Here is a 26617-nt window from a genome sequence, read left to right on the forward strand (position 1 = left end):
TCTGGACACAATCCTGAGCCAGGTGCTGTAGGATGATCCTGCTTGAACAGGAAGGCTGGACCAGATGACCCGCTGTGGTCCCTTCCAGCCTGACCCGTTCTGAGATTCCGAGGGACGAGAGGCGCGTACCACGCAGCCTCCGCCGCTCCCTGTCCCTCGCCGCCTCCCGTAGTGCGGACCCGGAAGCGCGGCGGGTGGTGCTGCTGCTTCCGGTCCCTCCCGGTGGCGCCGGGGCAGCTCCCGCGGCGGAGCCTTCGAGTCTCGGCCGCGCCGCCGCCCCGAGTGCGCGGGGAGAGCCGAGCTGGGACGAGACCTCTCGACGGTGCAGGCGCCTGAGGGGCCCCTTCCTTTTCCCCGTGCCGGGAGTCGGTCGGCCCCCCGCGCACCGAGGCCGGGCTCTGCCGTGCCCTGCCCGGCCTCGCTGCGGCTTCGGGGGCGGCAACGCAGCGGTGAGCGAGGGGCCCGGACGTTGGGGCGCGGCTCCCTGGGGTGTCCGGAGCGGCCGAGGCACATCGGTGCGAAGGGCCCTGCCCGCGCCTGTGCGGACCCGCCGTCCCGGCGCGGTGGGAGGTTGGGCTGGGCTGGGCTGGGCTGGGCTGGGCTGGGCTGGGCTGGGCTGCTGGACGCCGGGCCGTGGTGCCTGGGGGACTCGGCATCACAGCTCTGACACAGAGTCACAGCGGTCTGATAGTTCGGCTGTGGGCACTGTGGCCTCCAGTGCACGTCATTCACACGTGGTGCAGCAATACTTCAGGTGCCCTAAGCCCAGATTCTCCCCTTCCTAGCTACAAGTCCATTTGGGCCCCTTCTTCTGGGCTCTGCTCGAAAGAGGTTTTTTCATGCTAAATGGCATGATGTGGGAATGAAGTTACCAAACTTCACAGAGACTTCCATTTTACTATGATTTTCATTTTATGTGAACCTTGTAGGATGGGTTTTTTTCTGTGCGTATGCACCGTCCAAGCTCATTTAAGGAAAAAGATTATTTGGCTTATTGTGTGGCATCTAAACACTGTTACAAAGTACAGGACAATAACTTGGTCTTTTTATTACAGAGACTGCAAGAAGATTCCCATCTGGCTTGCTGCAAATTCCAAGGAAGGCACAACTGAAGGTAGGTATGAATTTCTTGGCAGACTGCTTCTCTCTGCACCTGGAAAACATTTTGAATGTGCCTGTCATAGTCTTTGATGGTTAGTGTCTTCTTTGGTTATACCTGGATTGACTGTTTCTGTTGTATCTTAACTCCTTTTTTGAGAATGACTTGTGTTACCACCAGTGGACAGGATCTTGCTTCGCTGCTTCTCTTACTGGCATGTGTGACAGGAGAGCCTGTTCTTGTGTTTCCCACTGCCGCCTACCTGAGCTCTTCTGACAACCTTCCTATCAGACTAATCTGGAATCCTTTGTAGTAGTGAAGTCAATCCAAAGCCAGTCCATGGTGTTTGCAGCTGGCCAGCTGATTGCTGTCCCTCAGCCTTGGACAGCAAATTATTTCCATGCTCCTCTTTGCACAGGTCCAAGCAGAGAAGCACCACGCCTTCTTTGTAGTCCTAAGATATGCAGAACAGTCAGGTAACAGAGAGTAGCAATCTTTTGGGTTTGTTGAGTTTGTCCATTAATGAAACATTGTAGAGGCAAAGAATTCTGAGAAAAGGTCAAGGAGGAAATACTGAGTGAATTTGACCTGATTTGATGTATATGAAGTAGATCTAAGAAATTGCTCATTATTTTCTTCAGGGCCTGGTGAAGGTCCCTCTCCACAGTGAGAGTGTCTTTAGCTTTGGGTAAACTTGCAGTCTAAACAAATAAATGGTAATTAACAAGAGAAAAGATAGAAGTGCAAAAGCAGCAACTTGGGAGGGTCATTTTGCGGACAGTGGCAGAAATGAGAACAGGATCCAAGTCTCCTGTCATTATTTGCTGTCTTATAAGAGGGACCATTTTGCCTTGTTTTGTTTTTTTTTTTTAGGAGAACCTCTGTCTGTGTGTCCCTGTGATGCTGGGAACAGGTTTTGTATATGAAATGCTGTCTTATTTTCTTGGAAGGTGAATGTGAGCCTTTGCAAAATAGGTTTTCCTTCAGAGCTTTATCCTGGGTGTAGGGTCTCAGGATCAAAAGCTGTGCCTCAACCAGTTCTACTGTCAGGCAACTGAGGTGCTCTCTCACATTTTTCCTAGGATGCAGCTCAGAAATAAAGGCTTGATTCTGGTTCCCTTCTGTCTCTGCAGGCACATCTGCTGCCATGGTGAATGAGAAGCACAATGGCAACCTGCTTGTGCAGCTGGGACCCAAACTGCAGGCCCACCCGGAGAAGCTGCTCCGGCAGCGTCGAGGCCACAACGACCGGCTTGAATACCTGATCCAGTGGAGTGTGATTAGCTTGGAAGAGAGAGCAGTGGGAGGCAGCAGTGCCTCCTGTGCAGAGACCAAGCCGGAGAACATCTCGATGTGGATGTCTGCAGAAGAGGTCTGTGCCAGCTGCCCAGCACTGCTGGGCAAGAGGAAGCTGGAAGGGCTGTGGATGAAAGAGGAGAAGGCACCAAGTCCGTTGGCTGCAGATGTCCCGCTGGACGAAGCCGCGCTGCTGGAGATGAAGGCTGATGTCAGGAGCCTGGTGCAGCGAGCCATGCGGCAGTTGGCCAAGGCCGGGACGCCCAAGTGCTCCATCCTGAACACTGTGCACGTGCTGAGCGCCTACGCCGGCATTGGCTCTCTGGCGGGTGCCTTCAGGGAGACGGGAGCCCTGGACGTGCTGATGAAGATGCTGTGCCACTGGGAGAAGCAGATCCGCCACAGTGCCGGCAAGATGCTGCGGACCCTGGCTTTGCAGGATGCAGGTGGGGGCTGCTGCTGCTCAGTGCCTCTGTGGAGGTGCTGCTGGGCAGCTGAGGGGTGACAGTCCTTTTGTGGGGGTGAGATGCCTGGGAAGCAGCATGCCTTGGGGCTTGTTGGCAAAAGGGGAAGAATCAGTCTGGATCTTCCAAACTTCCTCAGTTGTAGTTGTCTGGAGTGCTGTAAGAGTTAAAAACCCCAGACAGGTTTCTGAGCTGGGATGCTAATTAATTGTTAGGAGTGTTAAAGAATATTAGGGGTGGCTGTCTCCTCCAGCAGTCCCAGCACCTCTCCTGCTCTGCCACTAGAGCCCAGCCTGAGGAGTCTGGGGTTCCTCAGCCTGAGGGGTGCAGCTGTCGCTTTCCTGTTTGCAGGTTCAACTAGTAGCAAAGCTATCCCAGAGCACAGACACATGCAGGACACTGACAAGGCTGGGCACGGACAGTGGTGCCGTCTTCAACAGCACGTACTTACGAGACTCACATAAACACAAGCACAGACAGCCATGTCCCCTCCTGCTCTTCGTCCAGCCGAGACAGAAGGTCGCTCCTGCCAGCACACACTGCACTTTCCAGGTTCACAATTACACACACATTCATGGATCCCTTGGGTTCCAGCACGGCCCCTCTGTCTGTCCTGCACCTGTGCCTGGATCCAAGCCCGCCTACCAGCCTCAGGAGTCCCCCTGCTCATCCATTTGTCAAGCTCGATGCTTGCTGACAAACATATAGCACTCAGACACTTGTTCCTCCCACAGTCCACATTTCACAAGTCCCTTGGGACTTCCAGCACAGACCACCACCTGCCTCATACCTTGGTCTGGACCCAGGACCTCCTACTTTCCAGCTAATCCAGCGTGAAGTTTTGCTAACAAGTTAAATGCACACTCCGTGCCCAGCAGGACTGGGGAAGATAGAGATACTCGCCCTTTCCTGCTGGCACCAAGCACTGCAGTCCTGTTTCAGCTGCTGGTGCTGACCTTCCAGTAGCTTGCCTCCCTTCCAGTAGCTGTATTTTGGGACACACACTGTTCGGTCCCCAGTGGCTGATGGCCGAGGACCCTCCCTGCTCCAGTCACTAACACTGAGACCCTTGCACTTGCCCCAGTAGCTGGCACCTCAGACCAGGGACACCTACAAGTCTTGATCAGACTTGAGTAGCTTGTACTGAGCCCACTGTACGCCAGTCTTCCCAGTAGCTGGCTCCAGGCTCAAATCCGTGAGACCCTCCCCAGGTCCAGAGGGCAATGGCATTTCCAGTTGTCAATCTCTCCACTTGCTGACTCCACAGGGCTCCCACGCCCCCAGTTAGGCTCCAGTTCCTAGTACCGAATGCAATTTGCACAGGTCTCACCAGTAGCTGGCACAGAGTGCTTGCAGTACACACACACACGGGGCAGAGAGAGTTAGAAAAGATTTAATAAGAGGACGTAAAAAAGTAGGACAAACTGTGTCAATGAAGTACAGGGCTGTCAAACAAGTGCACTGGCTAGCCATGCTTTAAACATGACTGGTGCCTTTTATATTCCTTTCTGTGCACCCTCTTTTGTGTTCCTTGCCAATTCCAATTACTCAGATAATCTTACTGAAAAATAATCATTCTTAAACTCCAGATGTCCTTACTAATTATTGTGACTGACCAGATTTGTTTCTCCTCACTGCCTCCATTAGCATTTGTCAGTCACGTTTGTGATTCTTTATGTTATCGTTTATGGCTTCCTTCTTTCACTTTTTGCAGTGAAAAGGTCCTTGACTAGATACACTTAGAGGAACAGACAGTCTCCTTCCGCATACCCTTGCAATGACGACTGGTACCAAGGGGCTTGGCAGAAGCCTGGAGGATAGAGGCTGGTCCTCACCCAGTTCTCTCATTTAAGAGGAGCTGCCATGACTTGGAAGTGCCTGATGAGCCTTGGGTGCACCTGGAAGGTTGCTGGTTGTGGTGTATCCCACAAGAGATCTGGCTTTCCCTGTCCTAGTGTCTGAGTTCATGCAGCTCTGAAGTGGGGCAGATGAGGGGCTGATTGAGGTTAAAACTTCTTTTCTTCCCTGGGGCCCTGATCTGTAGTCAGTTATTTGGGTTGCTGCTTTGGGTGAATCTTGCAGCTTTAGGGGTAGAAAAAATACATTGTGGAGCAAAATGTTGCCACTCCAGATGGAAGGATAGAACATGGTTCAGGTGACAGGGAGCAGCAAAGCTGTTCCTTGCCTGTGGATCTGTCTCTCGCAGGGAGGGTGGGGTACGGGTTGTCTTTATGGGGCCTGAAGAGTTTTTGTTGCTGTTGCAGAGAGCCGGGCCTATGTCCTGCTGTCCCTGAGCCAGCAGGATGGCATTGAGCAGCACATGGACTTTGACAGTCGCTGCACCTTGCTGGAGCTGTTTGCTGAGATAACATCCTCTGAAGAGCAGTGCATGTCCTTTGAGGGGATTCACCTTCCACAGGTAGTGGCAGGCCCTGCCAGCCCTGGGACTGTGGGGCTTCAGGGGCCAGGAGGGGTGGGAGTGGAGGGCCAGGGCGGTGTCCTTGTTTGGGACAAGAAGGTAGTTGGAGTTGGGCAGCTGAGCAGGACTGGCTATTGGGAGAGCTGGCACAGGATCTGGGCCTGGCGTGAGGCTGGCAGTGGAGGAGGGGCACATGGAAGCCTTTCTGTGAGCAGGGAGACGAGGGTGGGCTGAGAGGTCTCTGCTGCTGCCAGCTGGTCCAGAGCTCTCCTGGGATCCTGACTGTGGATGAGCTGGTGGCTTGGAGAGAGCTGGGAGCTGGAGGTGCTCCGCAGGCTGAGTCTGACAGCTGTGCTTGTTGCAGATCCCTGGGAAGCTGCTGTTTGTCCTGGTGAAGCGCTACCTGTGTGTCACTTCTCTCCTGGACAAGCTGAGCGGTGGTGTGGAGCAGGGAGAGGAGCAGCAGGGGTGCACTGTACCCAGCCTGCTCCCTGAGGAGAGGAGCCGTGTGAAGCAGGAGTTTGAGTTCAGCATGGCCATGGCAAACCTCATCTCGGAGCTGGTGCACGCGATGGGCTGGAACCGGAACCACAAGCCAGAGCTGTCGCCCCGACAGGAGCTCCGGCCTCGCACCACCCGCTCCATCTTCCAGCAAAAGACTCCAGCCACCACTGCTGTCCAAATGCCTGTACTCAGTTCAAACCATGGTCCCCACAAAAAGCAGGGCCGTACCTTCTTGACTCTGTCAGACTTCGCAGACAGCAGTGACTATGTGGAGTACTTACAGGCAAACCTGGTGCGTGGCATGAGGGTGCGCTTGCTGGAGGACTGTGGTGACGTTAGAGCTGGGGAGGAAGGCGAGTTTCTTCAGAGCACTAACAGCATGCACACAGTACAGGTATGTCATGGGCGGACATATTCTGGCTGGGGTGGCAGAGGGGAGTGACCAGAGGGACTGATGATTTCTAATGATGTCTTTATGTACAGGAAGTTGAACAATAGATGTATCATAATACGTATCACTGTCTACATCTGTCCTAGCAAAAAACTCACTTTTCAGAGCTGGAGGTGTGGGTTGTGAGGAAAGCTAGTCTGGTTTAGTACAGGTTGTGCTGCTAAGATTTGGTCTCTGAAACAGGTGGCTATATCCTGTGTCCTGGGAGCAGTCCTTAGTGCTGGTTTGATCTTGAGGGTGATTTAGGAACAGGCTAGCTGAGACAAATGAGTAGCACAGCAAAAGGTACGTGAAGAATTTAAGCCTTAGTATGTGAATTACAATGTTTATGGCACATTGTTGTTCTCAGTGGGTTGAACACAGCCTACATAGTTATTGCTTTTGATCTGTGAGTATGTGTTGGGATCTGTTTCCCTTTAAAAATGCCCTTTAGGTGAGTAGACCTCAGCTGAGAGCTTCTGTTGAAAAGAGCTGCGTATTTGCTAAGTTTATGCCAGAGGTCAGGAAAAGGCTTCAATATTTTAAGAGGAATCATAGAGCAGTTTGGGTTGAAAGGAACCTTTAAAGGCCATCTAGTCCAGCCCTCTGCAATAAGCAGGGACATCTTCATCTAAACCAGATTGCTGAGAGCCCCATCCAACTTGACCTCAAACGTTTCCAGAGATGGGGCATCTACATCTTTTCTGAGCAACTTGTTCTGGTGTTTCATGACCCTCATTGTAAAGAACAACTTTATGTCCAATCTAAATCACCCCTCTTTCAGTTTAAAACCATTATGCCTTGTCCTATTGCAACAGGCATTACTAAAAAGTCTCTCCTCAACTTTCTTACAAGCCCCCTTTAAGTATTGAAAGGCCACTATAAGGTTTCCCTTGAGCCTTCTCTTCTCCAGGATGAACAACCTCAGCTCTCTCAGTGTTTCCTCATAGGAGAGGTGTTCCATCCCTCTTATTGTTTTCGTGATCTTCCTCTGGACCTGCTCCAACAGGTCCATCCCTTGTACTGAGGAATCCAGAGCTGGATGCAGTGCTCCAGGTGGGGTCTCATCAGAGGAGAGTAGAGAGGCAGAGTCGCCTCCCTCGACCTGCTGGACATGCTGCATTTGATGCAGCCCAGGGTGTCATCGGCTTTCTGGGCTGTGAGTGCACATTGCTGGGTCATGTCCAGCTTTTCATCCAGCATTCTGCTAAGTCCTTCATAGGGCTGCTTTCAATCCCTTCGTCCTCCAGCCTGGATTGGTACTAGGGTTTGTCCCAACCCAGGTGCAGGCCCTTGTACTTGGCCCTGTTGAACCTCATGAGGTTCCTCTGGGCTGACTTCTCGAGTTCATCCGGGTCCCTCTGAATGCCATCCCTTCTCTCAGGCCTGTCAACTGCACTGCTCAGCTTGGTGTTGTCAAAAAACTTTCTGACAGTGCAATTGATCCCACTGTCATTGATGAAGATATTGAACAGTGTTGGTCCCAATACAGACCACTGAGGGATACCACTTGTTATTGATCTCCATCTGGTCATGGAGCTGTTGACTTGTGGATATGACCATTCAACGAATTCTTCATCATGTATTGAATCCATATCTCTCCAATTTAAAGAAAAGAATGTTGTGGGATCCATGTCAGAGGCCTTACACAAGTCCAGAGAGGTGACAGTGGTAGCTCTTCCCTTGTCTACTGATGGAGTCACTCCCTCATAGACAGCCACCAGGTTGGCCAGGCAAAACTTGTCCTTGGTAAAGCCTTGCTCGTTGTCTTGAATCACCTCCCTATCTTCCATGTGCTTTAGTGAAAGATTTTTCTAGTTTTGGACTGTGAATAGGTGATGTTTCATTTTGGGCCCCCTCAAGTGAATAACTGGTTTGCATCTTACTTTTCAGTGGTTTATAAATCTCTTTTCTATTATAATCCAGTCCATAAAGATAAATTGCAAAGGTAATGTATTTCCTACTGATTCTCTCTTTGTCCCTATGCTTCTTGATTTCTGTGTTTTCCTAAAATTGTGGTTTCTATTTCTTATAAGCATTTTCTTGCTTTTACTCTTAATGTAACTGGGCACATGGAAAGAGCACCAAGCTCCTGTTGCCTATGACATAAATTTCAAAGGGTTTTTAATTCAATGTTGAGCTGAAGTGTACTGTTAACTTTAATTCCCTTTGTCCTGTCGGTCCCTTGGGTTCCCTCTCCTGTCTATTTTTCTGTTTAATTAGGTTGAATGAATTTGCAGTTGCTCCATCCAGACTTATTTTCAGTATGTTATCTGTAAGGCTCACACTATTGACAAAACCAGATCTGAATGGCAACTGGGACCAGTCCATCATGAGTCTGTCTCTTACCTCCTCCCATCTTTCCTTTGTTTCTTTGTTTTCTATTGCTTTCTTTGCCTTCCAAAGAAAGAGTTTCACTGTTGTCTGGTCCTGCAACCATATCTTGCCATGACTCCTTTGAGATCAAATTTGGTACATAACTAGTTTAGGTCAGGGAATCATTGAAGACTATTTGGTGTTGTGTGTAGTTTAACTCAACTTCTTTCCATATAGTACTTTCCTAAAGTCTTTCAGCATCTTATCTCTTTAGCTTTCCAGCACAATGGGCTTGTAGTAGCACTGGTGTAACTCCAAAAGAGTTCAGTGGAACAGACAAACCATATGTTTTTCTGCTGGTATTTAAAGCTACTCACATGTTATACTTGCTGTTGCTGAGTTCTCCTTCTGCTCAGAAGGGTAAATGTAAAAGTACGGTGTGGGAAGCCATAAAAAAATCCTTCTGATTTTTGAAGGGCAACTTGAACAAAGCAGAGGAAACAAGTGCTGCATTTCAGACGTGCTTGTCAAGAACCCAACACCTGTTTGAGATGAGAGGGTTGGTGAATGACCAAGGTATAAAAGTGCCTTGAGACACTTTATATACAGCTCATCTGCCTCAAGGTGATGTTGGTTATGTTCTTCCTTTATATGCTTTTCCCAAGGCACCTGCTGCTTGGCACTTTTAGACCAGGCATGATTAACTGGATGCACTCATGTCACTGCTGCTGTGCTAAATGAGATCTGTAGTGTGTAGGTTGCAGGCAAAATTGGTGTTTTTTTTAAAAATAAAGATCTAGGTGTAACCAGGGCAACAAGCTAGTAAAGATGGTATGCCTCAAAACTAGACAATGTGTGTGCTGAAATCTGTATGTGAATTGTGTAGTCTTCTACTTGAACAGTGCTTGCTGTCTCCATGCACTGGGGAGCACAAATGTAGCGTGAGGATTGAATGAGTGAAGAGATCTGATCACTTAGATCTGTTTCACCCACAGGTTTTATGGCGGTCAACAGGTCAAATCTACTGGATGCGTTGGCAAATATTGGAGATTATTGGCTTTGGAGACTGGTGGGAAGATCCTGCTGCTCAGGAAAAGGAATATAGTCCAATAAAGAGCTTTAATCTAGACACAGGTGAGATTATGTGCTGCGTGTGTATATCATCTCTTTCTTTCTGCTGTGGGATGTTTTTGAGTGGTGATCTTTATATGGCCAAGCACATAGCAAGTAGCAGGTTGAGTTTAGAAAGCAATATTAGTTTGTATGACCATGTAGAGCTAGTTAAGTCATTACACATCTTGTGGTTGCATGGAGTATTTTTGAACCCTAGACTTCTGTCAAGATATAATAAAAGTAATGGTATAAAAAGCATAAAATTTAATTTAAACTACAACTGTCAAAACTGTGTGTTTGAATTAATTGAACAAATTGCCAAAACACAAATGTAGAATTTCTCTGAGATGAAGCTGCTTTAGGGACACTCAGATCCCCTTAAATAAGTGATGAGGATTTTTAAAAGCATTAACATAGCAACAATTTGTTTAATTTCATACCGTTAAGCTTTGGACAAGGTGAGTATTAAAGCACTGTTTTCATAAGACATCTGCAGCATCTACTAGAATCCTTTACCATTGCCCTTGTACTGGGAGAAGATAAAAGGGGAATCCAGACTTTAGATACCCCTTTCTTGTTCAGGTCTGACATGACCCTGGCCAGGGAAACCCGTTAAAGTAACTCTTTTATCATAGCTGTGATCTCCTTGGACATCTTTTGTGTAGAGTGGTTTGGATTTAACTGTTGCAAGAGAGAGAATGTAGATGAGATCAGCAGCTAATTACTCGCTTTCAAAATATTCGTATTGCCAGTTGAAAAGATGGCTTCTTTAATGGCTTCTAGCTCTTGTAAATAGAGACTTAACTTCATGTCAGTTCAAAGTGTTAAAAGGAACTTCGTTAGACTAAGCCTTTTCTCAGTCTTTCTGATTTTGGGAGAAGCATGAGCTCTGTTTCACTTCTGTGTATACCTCTTCCCAGTCATCATATCCCACATAGAAATTGAATTGAAATGTGGGGTGTGCAGCAAAGGACCGGGGAATTGGCAGAACTGACAGTGCCCTTCCTTGCTCTGCCCTCCTGCAGTTGCACAGCCATTTTTGTGCAAGCCCTTGGGAGGTCTGTACTCCCTGCCTTACCTGGGGCAGCCGCTGACCAAGGCTGCAGAGGCCCTGAGCCGTGCCGAGTGGTGGGAGCTGCTCTTCTTTGTGAAGAAGCTGGAAGCACAAGAGCAGAAAGAGATCACCTCTCTCATCCAGCATGACCAGGGAGAGCAGGTATGGGCCAGTGCCTGCAGTGGGGAAACAGGAGGGAGAGAGCGAGGGAGAGCATTAGGGAAAGGACCAGGACCAGTGGAGATGGCAAACATGAGCTATGCAGGAACAGAATGGGGCAGAAATGGGACAGAAATGGGAGGGTGAGTGGGGATAGCAAAACCATGGGGAGCTTGTCCCAGCAAAGCTATGAGGAGAGATGAGAGGAAACGCAGTCTCCCATGACTGGAAGAGTGACTGTCCAGTGAGGTTTGGGGTCATTCTGCCAGTTGCAGTTGGGTGGTGAGTGCAGGTGGGAGGTCTGGGCTGGTGGCAGTTGGGTTGGGGACAGCCAGGGTGGCACTGGGAAATGGCTCCAGGGACCTCCAACGGTGCAGCCTTTCCATCAGTTCTGCCACTGGCTGTCACAAGGGGCATGAGGGCTGTGGCGAGTCCAAGATTAACTTGGCCCCATTGGTCTGGCTGTTGGAGGTGGATGAAGAAGCCCTGATCCGGCTGTCGGTACCTGTGGAGCTGGCCCAGAAGGTGCTGCAGGTCTTGGAGAAGCGATGCCAGGGCAGCACTCTGCGTGACCTGCGTGGCTGCCGCGTCTATGCCAGATACTTCCTCAGTAGGGGAGCTGAGCAGGATGGTGGGAGAAGTACTGCAGTGTCCTCAGAGGGCAGTGGCTGCAGGAGCATTGGCCGTGAAGCCACGATGGCCAAGGCAGCAAAGGAAGACCTTTCTGCAGCTGCAGTGCCGCCCCAAGCCCCCAGTGTGGCAGTGAAGTCCGATTCCCAGCTGTTCAGCGAGCTCCTTAGGAGTGAAGGGCTGTGCTTCCCAGAGGTGATGGAGGAGCAGATCAAAGGTAATGTCCTGCTACGTGCTGGAGTGCACAGGCAGTGCTGGAAGTGGCACTGTTGCCTCAAGAGAGGAACAGGGCATGGGGGGCCAGGCAGCTGGTGGGGTGCCTGTGGGTGCTGGTTTTGTGAGTGCATGGCACCCTGGGAGCTGCTGGGGGTGTTACTGCTGCCTGATGCCTCCCTCCCTCTGGCCAGTGTTGGGCAGCACCAAAGGGGTGAGCGAGAGCGGCTCGCTGGCCGAGATTGCAGCCATGGTGGACGTGATCGAGAGCAGCAGCTCAGCGGTGGGGCTGCGCTTAACTGGGCTCAAGCAAATCTTGAAGATCCTGGAAGAGGAGCCCAAGTCCGAGCAGCAAGTTGGCACAGCCCAGGGCAGGCTGGGGACCGGGAGCGCTGGGTGAGCCGTGGGGTGCTGCACACCCCTCCTGCTGCCTGGGGAGGGCTGTGTCGGCACGGTGGGGGACAGTACTGGAGCTGGGAGTACCAGAGGTGGCAGTGGGAGTGTGCAGACTGGTATGTCCCTGCATGCTTGGCAAGAGGAAAGTGGATTTTGTGTCCCTTTGTCTCAGGCAGGCTCATTCCTTGGGCTGACCCAGCTGCGGCAGAGCCGTGTGGGCAGAGAGGAGGTGGCTGGCAGGGCCCAAGGTGCTGGTGTGCCAGCGGCAGTGCCAGGAGGCTCCTCCTGAGGTATCCTTTCCCGAGCAGGGAGAAGCTGGTGCAAGTGGCAGTGGAGCTGCTGAGCACTGAGGTGGCAGAGAAGGCGCTGGTGGCGGTGACGCTGCGGCTGCTGGCCGTGCTGATGGCACAGCACGACTGGCGTGTGCCGTTTGCCACGGAGGGTGGTGTGCAGGCCGTGCTGGCCTGCATGCAGCAACACAGCTCCTCCGCCCTGGTGCAGCAGGCTGGCCTGGCGGTGAGTGGCAGAGGGGATGCTGTATGTGGGCAGGCAGTGTGCAGGCTCACCCAGGTGTGGTGGAGATGCCCACTGCCCTCTGAACCGCTGCTGACTTCGCAGGCCCTGAAGGTGCTGGTGGGAGCTGCAGATGGTGAGCCAGGAGGTGGGAAGTCCTTGTCCTGGAACCATGCTGACGTGCAGATGATGCGGGAGATCTTTGCCAGCATCGGCTCTGCCTCCAGCGAGGGCTCTGCCAGTCTGCTGAGTACTATCCCTGCTGCCCTGAGCACCATGCAGAGGGTCCCAGGGTAGGGGCAGAGTGCGGACAGCAGCTGGGGCTGGGGGGACCCTCCGCAGTGGGGAGGAACGAGCACGGCAGGCAGGCGGCTTGTGGGTTCAGGGGAGGCTCTGTGCCTGGGGGAGGAGAGCGCCCGCATGGCTTCGTCCCTGCAGGGGCTCCTCAGGAGTGCAGAACGGCTTGCTGGTGGTGAACATGCTGATGGATGGGCACCGGGGCCTTGCGGAGCAGCTGGCGAGTTGCGACCTCCCGGCGGTGCTGCAGAGCTGCTGGAGGGATGGGCAGAGCAGCGGCTGCCCTCATGCGGTGCTGGCCCTTCGCGCCATCAACCGCCTCGCAGAGCACGGGCTGCCCCTGGGCCTGAAGGCAGCAGGTACCGCACTGCCCATCCTCCCCATGCCACGGCTCCACGGGTGCCGCAGGCAGGGATGCCTCACCTGCCAGGGCAGAGCACCCCGAGATGCTGCTGGCTCTCAAGCTGGTGCCTGAGCTGGGCCCACATGTGCTTGTCATGGCAGGCAGAGAAGTCCCACTGGACCTGAAGGGTGTGCAGATGCTTCTGGGCAGCCTGGAGGATGGCGCTTTGTCCAAGGAGGTGGTGGTGGCCCTGGAACGGCAGCTCTGCGGTGAAGGCCCTGTCCCCTCTGGGCAGGTGGCCCAGCTGCTGCAGGACCACAGCTGCTTCAGGCTGCTGCTGCGCAGCTTGGAGCTGCTGGGGGTGGAGAAGGCTGTGAGCCTGAGCATCCTCAGGTGGGTGCAGGGGGATTTGGTGGGGGTCTGGGGCCCCCTCAGCAGGCGTGTGAGTGCTGATGGTGATGTTGGGGAGACACAGCACATGTTTGTGGGTCCTAGTGGGGGTGTTCTTCACCAGGGGCAGGGGCAGGAGCACCCCAACACATAAGCAGGTGCTTATTGGGTCGTCCTGGGTACAGGGCCATGTGGGGACAGAGCAGGATGTGTCTGGGTGCTGGTGGGGACATGCAGGGGCAGCACAGAATGTGCCTGGCTGCTGATGGGGTGTCTGAGGTACAAGGGGAGCCTTGGTTACCAGTCCCTGAGAGGTGCCTTCCAAGTGGGGCAGGGAAGCAGAGCTGCCTCTGGCACTGCTGTCCATGCGCCCTCTGTCGCTCAGGATCCTGAACAAGTTCCTGGACAGTTATCAGGAGGATGTGCTGCCCTGGCACGAGTGTGTGGAGCCCTGTGTGTCCTCCCTGAGCGCCCACAGCAGCAGCTGGGAGGTGAGGGGGCCCTGGGACTCCGGGCAGGCAAGGGCAGCTGTGCTGGCTGTGCCGTGCATTGGCCGGGCCCAGCATTGGTGAAGCAGGTCCCGGCCTGGCCTTCTTGTGTCTAACGTGCAGCTGTGGGGAGCAGCTGTCCTGGCCGTGTCCATGTCCTGATGGCCACGTGCCTGGCCAGACTCTGGTGGGCACTGGTGCAGTCGGGGTGGGGGGGATGGAGCTGCAGCACCTGCAGCTGGGGGGGGCAGGGGAGTTCCTGGCACTGCCCCTGCTGCTCAGGGCTGTGGCTCAGCAGGTGCTGCAGGAGGTCGTTGGCTTCCTGCACCGCCTGGCCACTGCCAGCAAGGACTGTGTGGTGGTGATGTGCCACGTGGGCACCCACGAGGCTCTGTCCAAAGCCCTGGAAAAGCACAGTGTGGCTCCGTCGCTGGCGCCAGCCCTGCTCAACCTGGTGACGGACTGTGAGAAGTACACCAGCCTCTACAAGAAGCTGACGACCAGAATCTTGGCTGGCTGCATCCAGGTGGGCCTGGGGAGGCCCAGCTATGCTGGGACTCTGAGTCTTAGGGCACTGAGGGACAGCCTTCTGCTCTCTGCCAGCCACAGCTCTGCGGTGGGGGAGGGGAAAGGACCCAGGCCCCCCAGTAAGAGCCTCACCCCATCCTGTAGCTGGTCCTGGGGCAGATTGAGGAGCACCGCCGGAGTCACCAGCCCATCACCATACCCTTCTTTGATGTCTTCCTGCAAAACCTGTGCCGAGGTGAGTGCTGGGAGTGGGAACTGACCCCTGTGCTGGCTTGGTGGCTGAAGGCTCTGTGTTCTCTCTCCACAGTGTCCAGCCTGGAGGTGAAGGAAGACAAGTGTTGGGAGAAGGTGCAGGTCTCCTCCAACCCGCACCAGGCCAGCAAGCTCACGGACAGGAACCCCAAGACATACTGGGAGTCAAATGGCAGCACTGGCTCCCACTTCATCACTGTGCACATGCAGTGTGGTGTGGTGATCAGGTGGGGTTGGGCCAGGAAGGCTGAGAGGGCTGTGTATGGAGGAGAGGGCTCTGGGGATCTGTGCAAGCCCTGCCATGGTGGCCCCTGTCCTGAGGGTAGCGGGACATGGACAGCAGTATGTGGGACTGTCAGGGGTCAGGGCAGGGGGGTGGGAACTGCTGGGCAGCCCTGTGTTTGCTGTGCTGCAGGGAGATGAGCATGCTGGTGGCCAGTGAGGACTCCAGCTATATGCCATCCCGCGTCGTGGTGCTGGGTGGGGACAGCCCTGCCACCATCAGAACGGAGCTCAACACAGTGAGTCCCCATGGGAGCGGCAGACTGGTCCTTGCTGTGCCCTGTGGAGGTCTGGCCCTGGTGTGAGGCCCTGCATGGTGCTCACTGGGAGGTGGGGATGTGTAGGAGCCTACTCTGGCCTGTAGGCTCCAGTGGGTACTGGGGAGGTGGGCACAGGCAGTCTTGCAGCCAGTCTGCAGCAGGCTGGTGTGCTGTAGCTGTGAGCCAGGAGTGTGGCCCTGGTGGGGGAAGCCCCGAGGTTGTGCTAGGGCTGCTGGGATACAGAGGAGATGCATGGCTAGTACAGAGGCTGTGACTAAAATGAGGGGTTGGCCATGGGAGGGTGTGGCATGCTGAGGGCTCACTGCCTGCAGGTTACCATCCTGCCTTCGGACAGCAGAGTGATCCTGCTGGAGAACATGACCCGCTTCTGGCCCATCATCCAGATCCGGGTGAAGCGGTGCCAGCAGGTAGGGGAGCAGGGGCCAGGCCAGCCAGCTGGCAGTGTGGGGTGTCAGGGCTGTGCCTGAGGAACTGAGGGTCATGCTCTCCTGTAGGGTGGCATTGACACACGTGTGCGTGGCATTGAGGTGCTGGGTCCCAAGCCCACTTTCTGGCCCGTCTTCAAGGAGCAGCTGTGCCGGCGGACATTTCTCTCCTGCACTGCTCAGGCTCGCGCCTGGGGCCAGGAGATCTGCCGGGACCGGGGGCAACTGCTGCAACTCTTTGGCAGGTGAGTTGTCTCCTGGCTGTGCTATCACAGGTGTCCCAGGGCCCCAGGGGGTGTTGCTGGCACTTGCAAGGGGACTGCGGGGCTAGGAAGGGAGCAGCTGGCTGTCCTGCCTGGACAGGGAGGGGCCCTCACTCCTTCCTGGCCACCAGTGCTCCCAGAGGGCCAGGGCCACCTGAGGTCCCCCAGGTTTAAGCTGGGTGTGTGGACTTGGTTAACCCACCAGAGAGGGGTGCTGGTTCCCCACAGGAGCTGGCACATGCTGACATGGCAGAAATCGGCCAGGCGCAGCAGGATCTCATGGCCACAGGCACTGCAGAGCCCCCCAGCTTGGCCCAAGGGCCATTGCGAGCAGATTCCAGGGGCAGCAAGGGGCCCTGGCTGGTGGGCGTGAGTGGGGCCATGAGCTGTCATGCCTGGCAAGGGGCAGAGCAGGGAGCAACCATGGCACTCTGCTTTCCCACGGGAATTCTCCCAGCCATTGGCACTGTGTGCTGCCTGGTTGCTGTTGCAGACTGAACCGGGCGCTGCAGCACGAGCAGGGCTTCGCTGACCGCTTCCTTCCTGATGACGAGGCAGCCTGGGCATTGGGCAGGACGTGCTGGGAGGCCCTGGTGAACCCCTTGGTGCAGAGCATCACTAGCCCAGGTACGCTGCGCTCTCCGGGGCCCATCCGTGCTGTGCCCCAGGCAGAGGCAGCTGGCTCTGAGTCTGGTTGGCCTTGCAGACCCTGATGGCATCAGTCCCCTGGCCTGGCTGCTGAGGGAGTACCTGGAGAGTGTGGAGCCGCCCCACCGTGCCAGGGGACACAGGGCTGCCTTTGGATCCTGTGTGCGGCGCCTGACCCAGCTCCTGGTGCACGTGGACCCTGGTGGCCCAGAGCCGGAGGAGACAAGAGCAGCTGGTGAGTGAGGCACTGCCCTCCCGTGGGGCTGGGCTGATTGTGGTCCAGGATGTCAGGCTGTGGCCGTGGGGCTCGTCTTGGGAGGGCTCTGTGGCACAGGAGGCTCCTGAGCCAGGAAAGGCTTGTGGTCATGGCCCAGCAGTGGCCATGCCTGCCCAGCGTCCCCTCTGACCTGCTGTGGTCGATCAGTGTGTGGGGTCTGTCCACAGAGCCACACTAACCCCAGGGTTGACCCTTGGCAGGTGGGAAGGCGGGGAAGAACAAGGAGGTGCCGGCCAGGGCTGCGAAGGCAGTGGTGGAGAAATCGAGTGGCCTGTGGGGAATCTCTCAGTGCTGGCGTGGCGTGGTGCAGCAGCAGGTAGAGCTTGGAGGGGCAGCTGGGAGGGGCATGTGGGACCCACACTGGGTGGGTGGAGCAGAGAGTGAGGCCTGGCAGTGCCCTGGGAGCATGGGGAGGGCACAGGGCTGTACCAGGCCTCCACAGAGCCCAGAGCAATGTGGGAACAGCTCCGCTGCACTTGCCACCCTGGCATGGCTCAGGTGTCAGCCAGGCCCTGCACCCAGGCTGATGCTGCCAGGCCAAGAGCAAGGTACAGTGTCAGACCCCTGATTTCCTACTGGGCTGCTGCTGTGCCTCTGTCATTCCCTCACAGACCCTGCCCAGCCCTCTCCACAAGCTCTTGGCAGCCTGCAGCAGCAACAGGGCCCCGAGTTGGCCCCTGGCTGGGACCCAAGGAGTCAGTGTTGGCAGAGCAAGGCTGGGGCTGCAAACATTCCCACGGGCACATCCCGCTGTGGGGCTCACCCCTCTCGCTCTGTGTCCCACAGGTACAGCAGTTCCTGGAGGCAGCAGGGCAGGTGCCAGACCTTGCAGAGCAATACTGCGGGCTGTACCAGCGCCTGCGCAGTGCCACAGAGGAGCTCTTTGGGCAGCAGGCCGCCTTCATGCTGGCCCTGGGCCAGGGCTTTGCAGGGGCTTTGCTGCAGCTCTCCTTCCTGACTGCCCTGCACGTGAGTTGAGGGAGTGCGGCACCGGCACCAGTGGCCCCAGGCGGGCGCAGGTTGGGGAGCTGCCCTGGCCCATGGCCTTGGGGCGAGCTCTGGGTGGGTGGTGTGCTCGTCCCCACCGAGCCACAGAGCCCTGTCCTGCGGCAGCCCGGTCCCCAGCTGTGGGTGTGTGGCGCTCATCATGGTGTGGGGCTTGCCCCGGCACACGTGTGCCTTGGGCTGGTGCTTGGGCACCCTTGGCCCCCACCTGAGAGTGCCAGAGCTTCCCAGCTGCTCCCCCAGGGGACATTCCCCCAGGCCTGCACTGTGGCCACCCTGTGAGTCCCCTCCACAGCTAGCCCTGTTCCTCACAGGTGAGTGAGCAGTTTGCCCGCTACCTTGATGTGCAGATCCAGGAGCTCCGCAGGGCAGCACAGGGCAGCACAGGGCCGCTGGAGCGGCTGCAGCAGTTCTTGGAGCCCTTTGTCGTCTTCGGTGGCCTGGAGCTCGCCCACAGCTTCGAGCACTTCTACAGGTGAGGGTGCTGTGTGTGTCCGTGGAACCAGGGGCCTGGTGCAGGGTGGCATGGCATGGTGGGGGAGCCTGGCCCAGTGTGGCAGTGGTGCTCCCGCTTTGCTTTTCCCGGCTCTGGTGTGTGGAGCACCCGTGGGTGCTGCCAGTCTGCAGAGGCACATTCCCTGCACACACATTCCCAGAATGTGTGTGCATTCCCAGAATGTGTGTGCTGCCAGGCCTGTGTGGCATGGGATGAGGCCGGGGCTGTGTCTGTCTCCTGGCGGGTGGCTGATGACCACAGGGCCGGGGCCCACCCCTGACCTAATGCTGGCGGCTGTGGCAGGCACTACCTGGGGGACCGGCTCCTGACACAAGGGCCGTCTTGGCTGGAAGGAGGCATCGTGGAGCAGATCGGGCTGTGCTTCCCCAGCCGCTTTCCCCAAGATATGCTGAGCAACTTGGCTGAGTCAGAGGAGCTCCAGCGGCAGTTCTGCCTCTTCCAGCTGCAGGAGCAGGATAAGCGGCTGCTGGAGCTGGACACGGGCCTGGATGAGGTGAGAGGGTGGGGTGGGGAGGTTGGAGACCACCGGCATTCCTCATGGGGATCCTGGAGCCTGAGCTGAGCCACCCTCATGTCCCCATGCCCAGGTGCTGGAGACAGCCTCGGTGGCAGATGTGCCAGAGGTGAAGGTGCTGGCCCTGTCCCCGCGCTGCTGGCCTGTTTCCCCACTCTGTTACATGGATAACCCTGGGAGATTTTTCTCGGCAATGCTGAGCTCCCCCCTGGATGAGTTTGCTGACTTCTGCCGGCAGAGTGAGTGCTGTGGCAGTGGGTGTGCGTGTGGGTCTTGCCGGGGCCCAGACCCTCCCCAGCAGCTCAGCCAGAAGTGGTGGTGTGCTGGCGTGGGCTGGGAGTGCTGGTCAGGGCTGGCCCTTGTGCTGACACTGTCCCTGGCAGGCCAGAGCCAGCTGGGCTGGGAGTGCACGAAGCCCCAGCGATTGCAGTGGACGTGGCTGGGCCACGCTGAGCTGCAGTTTGGAGACTGTGTCCTCCACGTGTCCACGCTACAGATGTACATCCTGCTGTGCTTCAACAGTGCTGAGGTAGGAGCTGGGGCCACAGTGGGGGGAGGGAGGCAGTGGCTGCCAGAGCCTGGCAGGGCTGTGTCCTCCCTTCCCTTCCAGTGGGGTCTCCAGCAGCGTTTGGGGCACAGGACACCCTTGTTTAGCTGGGCCTGCAGCCAGTAGGTCTTGGCCAGCCATTCACCTCCCATGCCCTGCTGCAGGAGGTGGCTGTGGAGGCCCTGCTGCAGGCTACAGGGCTCCCTGCTGACCTGGTGCACCACGCGCTGACACCGCTGACCCACGGCCAGGGCGTCCTGGTGCAGAGCTGCACACTGGGAGGTGAATGTGGGGCTGGGGCACCCCTGGGGAGGTGCTGCTCTGAGCCCTGAGTAGGTGCTGGGGTTTGGGGTGCACAAACTCGTACGGCAAGTGAGTGGGCTGGGGTGGGTCTGTCTGGTGGTTCTGGGGGTGCGAGTCTGTGTGCCAGGTTGGGGCCATTAGGCCAGGTGTAGGGTTGGGAGTGGTGTGTGGGGCTGGGGCTTGGGGCCATGCTTGGGGTGCAGGTCAGTGTGGATGGTTGTGTCTCGGGTCTGTGTGTGTGGGCTGGGGACAGGGATGGGGTTGTGTGCGTGGCTGTTGCTTGGGGCCACGTGTGCGGGACAGGGCTGTGGCGGCCAACTGTGGGGGCAGCAGGAGGAGGCCCAGGTTGGGTCCAGCAGCCACATGTGTGTCCTGGGGCTCCTTCAAGGCCCTGCTGGAGGCTTGGCTGACCCTGGGTTGGGTGCTGGCTCCAGGTGCACTGCGGCTGAACCAGGTAGCCCTGGCCCAGGCCTCTGGCCGCCACCTGAGGCTGCTGCCTCAGCAGAGGTACCTGCGGACAGAGAGGGCTGAGGTGAGCGCCCTGGAAAGGAAGAGGAACGTCCTCTGCTGCCTCATCACCCGCATCCTCAAGGTGGAGAAGCAGCTCCACGTTGACAACCTGGTGTTCAGGGTACGAAGGTCCTGGGGGGCAGAGAGGGGCTGCATGGGTGCTGTGGCACACTGCAGTGTGGGGCTCCCTTGCTGCCATAGGTGATTGATGCCTGTCAGAAGGGCAGGTTGGGGCCAGGTGTGCAGTTTCTGAGCTTCTGCTGCCACAGCGTGGACGTGCTGTCCTGTGTCCTGCACCTGTTGAACCAGGGCTATCTCCGGCGCCAGGAGGGGAGGCCTCATGTCTTGGAATACATCTCTGCTGAACCTACGACACCTCTTGGGGGCCAGGCACAGATGACTTTCCAGTGCAGGCCACCACAGGCATCTCCAGATGAGGACAGCATAGACAGCCTGCATTGGTAGGGAGGCATGTCACCAGGTGTGGAGGGGTGTGCATCTCCACCCTGTATGAACATGACACGTTTTTCCATGTCAGGTTGAATCCTGGCATAGACAGGGCAGAAGAATATCTTATGGCAATGCTGCAGGTGCCAATGGGGCACACACTTAGTCCAGAGGAGGCAAAGCTGCTCATGAACCAGACAGTACAGCAGGTCCAGGACACTCTGAGCATATCGGATGACGTTGCTCGGCACCTCCTCATGCACTGTAGGTGGAACGTGGATTTCCTGATCCAGTGCTATGTGGAGAACCGTGATGCTCTGCTCATCTCCTCGGGGCTGCAAGTGCAGGATGTCCAGCCTCCTCCGAGCCCTGGAACCCACTGCCCAGTCTGTGTGAACCGGCTATGTCCCACTGAGAAGCCACCAATGCTCTGCTGCATGCACTACTGCTGCAAGGTGAAGGTCCTGGGGTCTTTGATTCCTGTGACTTGCTGGGGAATTGCTGCTGCCTACTTGGAGCAGCTGTTCTTTGTCTGAAGATGTTATCAGAGATTTTCAGAGCTGATACGTTCTCTTTTCTCAGCTCCCTTTTTTGTTGTGATTCTTCAGCTCCTGATTTGTCCATTCCCACTTTTGTGCTTTTGAGTACTTACCCATGGGTTTGTTACTTACCCAGGGGTTTTGCGCACCCTCTGCTGGGTGGGGAAGGCTTCCAGGATCACACGACCCTGTTTAGGTCTCATCTCCTCTTTTCTGCCTTCACAGCCCTGTTGGAGTGAATATCTCACGACTCGCATTGAACAGAACATGGTTGTCAACTGCACCTGTCCCATATCCGAGTGCTGTGCACAGCCAACCACAGCCTTCATTTACTCCATTGTGTCCTCTGAGGACATCATAGCAAAGGTGAAGTAGGAGAGGTGGTTGCTTTGTGTCTAAGCTCTGTTTCATTTTGGTCAGCACTATCAAATAATCTTGCTGCTGCTTTTCCCCTTTCTGTTACTAACTCTGGCACTGTGATAATTGAGGCCAACCAGATTTCTGCCCAGTGGTGTCTGTTATCTCTGATTATGACCAATACCAGCTATTCAAGAAAGCATAATATCAGCAAAAGAGCACAGTGGTATTTCCTCTAAATATGTCTCCTGCAAATAATGTTTCAGGTGCATCATTAGTTCAGGCCCAGGTGAAAGCTGTGGTAGCAGCTCATGACAAGTATCCTCTACTGGTGTGCTGGAAGCAATTGTAAAATCTAGGACAAAGGAAAACGTGAGCAATTTCATTCTATTGCTACACTGATGACCTCTATGTTGTTTCTCTTCCATCAGTCTCTGGCTTTGAGCACCTCAGGTTTTTGTGAAGATGGCAGAAATTACCACATCAGATTTAATCTTCACTAAGTGTGTGTGGGTCTACAGACATTTCTAAACCAGGCTTCCTGGTTACCTTAGTCCTTGGTCAGCAGGGGACAGCAGCAGCTGCTTGTTCTGAGGCAGAAGCTACTTTTTCTCTCTATTGTTTCAGTTTTTAGTTATTAGAGCTGAATGCCTTCCCCACCTAATGGCAGAGCTGTAGCTGTCACATGACAGACTATTTCTGTTAACTGTGGGACAGAACAGTCTTGTCTGTTTTCCACTGTTCTGTTGTTTGACAGGTCTCCACTTCCTTTGCTTCTCAAAAAATATTCTCTTCTTCCAACTTCTTACTGTCATTATGATCCTGTATGAACAGTCATAAGGAGAAATGAACAGTAGTCATGAAGGGTTGTCTATCTTACAGTTTCTCTTTCAGCTTGCAAGCTAGCAACCAAAATGAGCAAGGCTACAGAAAAGCATTGGTTTAGATGTATCGGTTTTTTGTTTTTTTGTAAGAAGTGCTCAAATAATTAGTGCATATATCTGGACAGTTAGTCCTTACTGCCTTTGCAAATCCCTTAGTCACACCTGTCTGAGAGCAGGTTTAATAGCCTGTTGCTGTGGTTTTTTTTATAAAAAGAAATAATTATTGAACATAAATTGCAGCTAATTTTAACAGGTTACTTTGATTCTCTCACTGAAATATTATGTTTTCCTTTGCTCAGTAAGTGGTATGGCTGGAGTGTTAATGTCTTGTGCAGAGACAGTCATAGAATAATTTAGATTGCAATAATCTGTGGAAATCTCTAGTCCAATCCTGTTTTCAAAATAACTAGATTATTGTGTGAAGATCTAATGCTGAAGTTAAAACATATTGCTCCAAGTTCAACAAAAAGAAATGCCAAGTCCTGCTCCTGGTGTAGTATAACCCAATGCAACAGGATATGCTGGGGGTCAACCATCTGGAAAACATCTCTGCAGGAATAAGAAAAAGGATCACAGTGGACACCAAATTAAACATAAGCCAGCATTGTGCCCTCATGGCTAAGAAGGTCCACTAGTGTTTTAGGTTGATGTCGGAAGAGCAGTGACAGCAGGCTGAGGAAGGTGATCCTGTACGCAGTGCTGATGAGACAACATCTGGAGTACTGTGGCCCTTTCTGGGCTCACCAGGACAAGACAGACATGGACATACTGGGAAGAATCCAGCAAAAGGGCACAAAGATGAATTAGGTTTTGGAGCACCTCTTGAAGTAGCTGGGAGAGGTGGGTTGGTTTAGACTGGTGAAGAGGAGGCTCAGGAGTGGATCTTATCAACATGTGTAAATTCACAAATGAGATTAAGGAGCCAGATTCTTCTTCATGATGTCCAGTGAAAGGATAAGAGGCAGTGGGCACTAAGTTATATACAAGGAATTCCATTTAAACGTAAGAATACTGTTTTTTGGGTTGTTGAGGTTTTTTTTAATAGTAAGGGTAATGAAATGTTAGACCAGGTTGGGCAGAGACGTTTGTAGTCTCTATCCTTGGGTATATTCAATACCCAACTGAACATGGTCTTGAGCAATCCTACTTTGAGCTGGAGGGGTTGGACTAGTTTTCTATTTCCAGAAATGCCTTCCAACCTCAGCAATTCTGTGAAATGAAACACCCTCCAGATATGACATGTGGGAATGGGGAAATTTACAGGGAAATGAAAGAATAAACTAATTGAGTGCTGTTTTGTTGTGAGCAGTTGTTTAGTGAGATGTATAGCCCAGAGGCTCCAGACCCTGCTTGTAAGGCCTAACTATGCAGCTTCTCTGCCTTAAATCTCCTTACTGGCTTCTTATTACAGTATGAAAAAGCCCTCCTCAGACGCTATGTTGAGTGTTGCTCCAACCTGACATGGTGCACCAACCCTCAGGGCTGTGATCAGATCCTCCTTAAGGATGGACTTGGTTATGGAGCAGCCTGTTCCAAGTGCTCCTGGATATCCTGCTTCAACTGCAACTTCCCAGAGGTGAGGCTGAGCTGAATCATGAGCAATACTGTCTTAGGTTTGGCATGCACCATTCTGCTTTTGTGTGGTTGACTGTCTCCCTTTCAGGCCCATTATCCTGCCAGCTGCAGCCACATTTCTCAGTGGGTAGATGATGATGGATACTATGAAGGAATGACAAGTGAAGCCCAAAGCAAACATCTGGCTAAGCTCATTTCAAAGCACTGCCCAAACTGCCAGGCTCAGATAGAGAAAAATGAGGGTTGCCTGCAGTGAGTATACATTTTTGCTTGCTACTGGAGACAGGAGAGGGCAAAAACAGTTAGGTCCACTGTGCTTTGCTTTTTTTTTCTTTTTTTTTTTTTTTTTTGACAATTAATTGTTATAGCAGGTCTGGTTTACAGTTTTAGGAGAATGAGTGATTGCTTTTAATTCCTAGAAAAGCAAAATGTTCCCCAACATTCAGAGTTAAATCTGTTGATGGCTCCGTGATAGAACTGATTTTGCAATACCTTGTGCTCTTGTCTGCTCTCAGAATCCACTATAGCCATACAGAAGTAAAGGGGGAGTGGATAGCTCAGCACCATTTTTTCTTTCATGCTCGCCTATTCCTGTAACTTAAAGCAATTTTCTTTTGACTGTTTGTTTTGAATCAGCTTGGATCTCTGGCAGCTTTTAACATGATAGGGGAATTACCTCCAGCTTTGAAGCTAGGGCTTAGGAGTTGCCATTTGTTTCTCTCTTGCACTGGCACAGCCCTTAATGCCCAGCTGTGATTTGTCCCACATGTGATGTGTGGCCTTAGGGCTGTGCAGTGCCTTTCTGCATTGTGTGGAGTGCTACATGCGTGAGGGAAGGGTGAGGTGCTCATGTGGATCTTGCTTCAAACTGTGGAATGCTTAGTCACCCTTTAAGTACTTGATAAGCTACTGTGAGATCATGCTGTCAGTTTACCCATCTCATTTTTGGAGACATTGACTGGTTTTAAGCATCATCTGATTTTAGGAAAGGCTTTAAAAAAATATACTGGGTGAATGGGACTGACTGCGTGGCACACTCCAGTGCTGTGATGTAGGAGCACTGGAAGGAACTGTCTGCAAGTGGCTCTTAGGTCTGAGTGATTTCTATTGTTCTTTTCCTACCATTTAGTATGACATGTACAAAGTGTAGTCATGGCTTCTGTTGGCGTTGCCTCAAGCCCTGGAGACCGAATCATAAGGATTATTACAACTGCTCTGCTATGGTGAGTGGTTTGCTGTATCCCCGTGGTTCATGCCTGTGTTCAGAAGCACCCAGCCTCTCAGAGAGAGGGTGAGGATCTCCACTTGGGTCCTTTATTCTGGACTTCTGTGCTTGCCAGTAATACTAACAGCATTGTCAAAGTCTCTGTGTGTGGTAGCCGTTTCCAGGCAGCCCTAGTACTTCAGAGAAATTGCTACAGGTTACTTTTACCTTTCCTTTCAGGTGAGTAAAGCAGCTTGGCAGGAGAAGCGTTTTCAGGATTACAATGAGAGATGCACCTTTCATCATCATGCAAGGGTAAGGCCTCCTTCCTTTGCAGATGCTGTTGTTGCCTTAGCCCTAGGGATCAAGATAGCTTCTGTTATGTCTCAGTGTCTTCTCTGCTGAGAAGTAGGCTTCAGGTCCAGGTTGGGATGCCTGACCATTTCACCCTTGCTCTGACATAAGGGGTAGTCCTTGGCCTTCTTTCTTCTACCAAGTCTGTTGAGGAAACTGAGCACCTGACTTGTGGTGTTCAGAGACTCAAAGTGATGCAGTAGTTGGAAGCAATGGTGATTGAAGGCAGAATTCTGCCTAGAGCTGAGGTAGTATAAAAGGTCGAAGTGATGGCACAGTGACAGAGATGTCATAGTTGGATGCATTAAATGCTCTGCTGCTGTCTGCATCTTCTGGGATGGCACTTCAGGATGCTTAGCAATTACCTGTGTGGAAGGTGCTGTTTTTTTAATCTTGTAGAGTTTGACACTGACATTGGCTTTTTTTTTTCCCTCCTTTGGTTATTGCAGGAATTTGCCACGAGTCTGAGGAACAGTATTTCTTCCATCAGAGAGATGCCAAAAATTAGGAACTTGACCTTTGTTCTTGATGCCTGCAAAGTGCTAGAACAGGCACGGAAGGTAAGGCTGGATAACAGTCCTGCTGAGGTTTAGACCTAATTGTATTAGTGTGTTTTATGCCTTTCTTAAAGTGAAGAGACATGAGGAGACATGAACCTTGACGTACTCCAAACAAGGGGAGACAGGAAAAGCAGAAGGGGAAGGATAGCATCAGGACAGGGTCAGAGCTCATGTCTGCCTTTCCCTGCTCTCACTCAGAGTTGGGCTCTGTTTGCAGTGTT

At 53.6% G+C, this 26617-nt stretch overlaps 1 protein-coding gene across 8 annotated transcripts in view; it reads left to right on the top strand.

Moving 5' to 3' along the window:
* Window positions 1–202: 202 nt before the first annotated feature.
* The window catches only part of LOC135410913 (cullin-9-like), a 29621-nt gene continuing 3206 nt past the window's right edge, over window positions 203–26617 (top strand). For 2 of the 8 annotated variants that reach the window (XM_064647834.1, XM_064647835.1), the window contains exons 1-38: window positions 205–449; window positions 1056–1114; window positions 2233–2841; window positions 5124–5278; window positions 5643–6176; window positions 9524–9662; window positions 10667–10857; window positions 11326–11701; window positions 11892–12093; window positions 12402–12609; window positions 12712–12899; window positions 13045–13262; window positions 13408–13639; window positions 14022–14127; window positions 14423–14650; window positions 14797–14887; window positions 14960–15131; window positions 15320–15425; window positions 15779–15874; window positions 15962–16137; window positions 16649–16782; window positions 16862–17038; window positions 17281–17396; window positions 17867–18049; window positions 18400–18560; window positions 18885–19095; window positions 19190–19355; window positions 19500–19645; window positions 19828–19945; window positions 20401–20597; window positions 20678–20937; window positions 21015–21378; window positions 21688–21828; window positions 24115–24279; window positions 24367–24530; window positions 25408–25501; window positions 25723–25797; window positions 26286–26396. In XM_064647834.1, the coding sequence (XP_064503904.1) occupies window positions 2247–2841; window positions 5124–5278; window positions 5643–6176; window positions 9524–9662; window positions 10667–10857; window positions 11326–11701; window positions 11892–12093; window positions 12402–12609; window positions 12712–12899; window positions 13045–13262; window positions 13408–13639; window positions 14022–14127; window positions 14423–14650; window positions 14797–14887; window positions 14960–15131; window positions 15320–15425; window positions 15779–15874; window positions 15962–16137; window positions 16649–16782; window positions 16862–17038; window positions 17281–17396; window positions 17867–18049; window positions 18400–18560; window positions 18885–19095; window positions 19190–19355; window positions 19500–19645; window positions 19828–19945; window positions 20401–20597; window positions 20678–20937; window positions 21015–21378; window positions 21688–21828; window positions 24115–24279; window positions 24367–24530; window positions 25408–25501; window positions 25723–25797; window positions 26286–26396 (6996 nt within the window). In that variant the 5' untranslated portion in view covers window positions 205–449; window positions 1056–1114; window positions 2233–2246. Of the gene's footprint in view, window positions 450–1055; window positions 1119–2232; window positions 2842–5123; window positions 5279–5642; window positions 6177–6444; window positions 6519–9523; window positions 9663–10666; window positions 10858–11325; window positions 11702–11891; window positions 12094–12401; window positions 12610–12711; window positions 12900–13044; window positions 13263–13407; window positions 13640–14021; window positions 14128–14422; window positions 14651–14796; window positions 15132–15319; window positions 15426–15778; window positions 15875–15961; window positions 16138–16648; window positions 16783–16861; window positions 17039–17280; window positions 17397–17866; window positions 18050–18399; window positions 18561–18884; window positions 19096–19189; window positions 19356–19499; window positions 19646–19827; window positions 19946–20400; window positions 20598–20677; window positions 20938–21014; window positions 21379–21687; window positions 21829–22085; window positions 22192–24114; window positions 24280–24366; window positions 24531–25407; window positions 25502–25722; window positions 25798–26285; window positions 26397–26617 lie in introns of those variants that run through there. The other 6 variants (XM_064647832.1, XM_064647831.1, XM_064647833.1 and 3 more) reach the window with 6 other exon arrangements.

This window comes from Pseudopipra pipra, chromosome 3 (assembly GCF_036250125.1).
Source record: "Pseudopipra pipra isolate bDixPip1 chromosome 3, bDixPip1.hap1, whole genome shotgun sequence".
Lineage (NCBI taxonomy): Eukaryota > Metazoa > Chordata > Aves > Passeriformes > Pipridae > Pseudopipra > Pseudopipra pipra.